The following is a 2,028-nucleotide window of genomic DNA, read 5'->3' as shown; positions in this document are numbered from 1 at the left end:
AAGCGAAGCATTGAGGAAGCCTCTCTTACATTGCAATACCTCAACAAGCTAGGAATTAAGCCTGAGCCTCTTTTTCGAGTGGTTAGCAATACCATCGAGCCCATCACTCTTTTTCATAAGATGGGTGTGGGCAGGTTAGACATGTTTGTCCTGAACCCTGTTAAGGACAGTAAGGAAATGCAGTTCCTCATGCAGAAGTGGGCAGGTAACAGCAAGGCCAAGACAGGGATAGTGCTTCCCAATGGAAAAGAGGGAGAAATATCTGTCCCGTATTTGACATCTATTACTGCTCTCGTTGTATGGCTCCCTGCCAACCCTACAGAAAAAATCATCAGAGTTTTGTTCCCTGGAAATGCACCGCAGAACAAAATCCTTGAAGGGCTTGAAAAGTTGAAGCACCTTGATTTCTTGCGGTATCCGGTAGCCACCCAAAAAGACATTAATTCTGGCATTTCACCTTCAGCAGTAAAACAAACAAAGCTAAAGCAAAGAACTGACAGCAAAGAAAGTCTCAAATCATCTCCCAAGACTCAAGCACCAGCTAAGCCTTTTAAGAAAGAAACCGACGAGCATGAGGATGTATCCATTGTCGAAATGAAGACTGACTCTGTCAACGAGAACAAAATTGAGAAAAAAGAAGAAAAGAAGCACACCAAGCCATTGAAACCAAAAACAGAAGTGACAGAAAAGAAAAAATTATTGAAGGAGAAATCACTGAAAAAACACCCCAAGGAAAGGGTGTCCAAAATGGATGAAAAGAAAGACAAAGAAAAGAGGGAAGTTAAGAAAGAAAAACGTGAAATTAAAAAAGATGATGCTGTGAAAAAAGATGAGAAAAAGGTTAAAACCAAGGACACTTTAAAACCTGAACTGAGAAAAATAACTAAACCTGACCTGAAACCTTTTACACCAGAGGTGAGGAAGACCCTCAACAAGGCCAAAACCCAAGGGAAACCCAAAACAATAAAGAGTAAACCAACAACTGCCAAGTTAGAGAGTGCAAGGATTGTGGCAGAACCAGTGGCTGAGAAGATTGAACCTGAGAAACCGGAGAATGTGACAGGAAAAGTAATATATGCTCCATCTACTCCAGAAGATTTAACAAAAGACTTTGATGAAATGAGACCTACTGAAATGACAGATCACTCTGAAGCCCCGAAAAGTGCCCTTACTGTCTCCGGATTACCAGCTAAAAGAGATGATGATGTAGCAGAGGAGCAAGAACAAGATCATGTTACAGAAACCGATATTGTGGAACAAAAAGCTACAGAGAAAGAAGCAGCGCCATCAGCAGAAATCCAAGAAGTGCGATCAGCAGAAGTGAAAGAACAACAGGATGAGCCCCAAATATCAGAATTAGAAAAATTTGAGGATGAGGGTGCTGCAATTGAAGATGAAGATGAGGAAGAGGTTGAGACACAGCCTGTTAGAAAGAAGATAGAGGAGGAGGAGGAAGACATGGGAATAGGAGATGAAGAGGATGAAGGGGCAATAAAGGAAACCAAAGACTTAGAGGGAGTGGACAGAAAACATGAAGTTGAGGAAATGGAGAAGCAAAAACAAGTGGAGGAAAGAAAGACTGAAGCTGAAGAGGAGCAGTTTGAAGAAGAGGATGTGATTGAAAAAGCCGAGCTAGAGGAGGCAGAGGATTTGGATGCCATTGCAGATGAAGAAATAAAAGATATCTCTGCTGAGAAAGTCAAGGAAGAAGAGGATGCATACTTGCCAAATGTTGGAGGTGTTAGAGCTGGTATTACCTCTACAGCCCAAGGAGCTGCAGCAGCAGAAAACTTGTCATATATTCAGGATGAAACCATCCCAGGTTACTCTGAGACTGAACAGACCATCTCAGATGAGGAGATCCATGAAGAAGCAGAGGACAGGATACCACACCTTCAATATGAGGTTGGTAGCTATGATGTCTCGGTCCCAGACCAACCAGGCTCCTTTGATGCCATCCATGGAATGAGAGAAATGCAAGCCGCTGCAATGGGCAATGGAACAGGCAAAGTATTGATTGGTGCACAG

General features: G+C 42.6%; 1 protein-coding gene across 1 annotated transcript in view; it reads left to right on the top strand.

The window, feature by feature from the left end:
* Positions 1-2,022, top strand: part of LOC107578332 (microtubule-associated protein 1A-like) — a gene marked incomplete at its 3' end in the record, with an annotated part of 2,551 nt that extends 529 nt beyond the window's left edge. Inside the window, exon 2 of the mRNA XM_016264301.1 lies at positions 4-2,022. Within this exon, the coding sequence (XP_016119787.1) occupies positions 4-2,022 (2,019 nt within the window). The remainder of the gene's footprint in view (positions 1-3) is intronic.
* Between the last annotated feature and the right edge of the window lie 6 nt (positions 2,023-2,028).

The sequence above is a fragment of the Sinocyclocheilus grahami genome, unplaced genomic scaffold (genome assembly GCF_001515645.1).
Source record: "Sinocyclocheilus grahami isolate Dianchi unplaced genomic scaffold, SAMN03320097.WGS_v1.1 scaffold9772.1, whole genome shotgun sequence".
In the NCBI taxonomy this organism is placed as follows: domain Eukaryota; kingdom Metazoa; phylum Chordata; class Actinopteri; order Cypriniformes; family Cyprinidae; genus Sinocyclocheilus; species Sinocyclocheilus grahami.
This window is presented reverse-complemented; position numbering and strand designations above follow the sequence as displayed.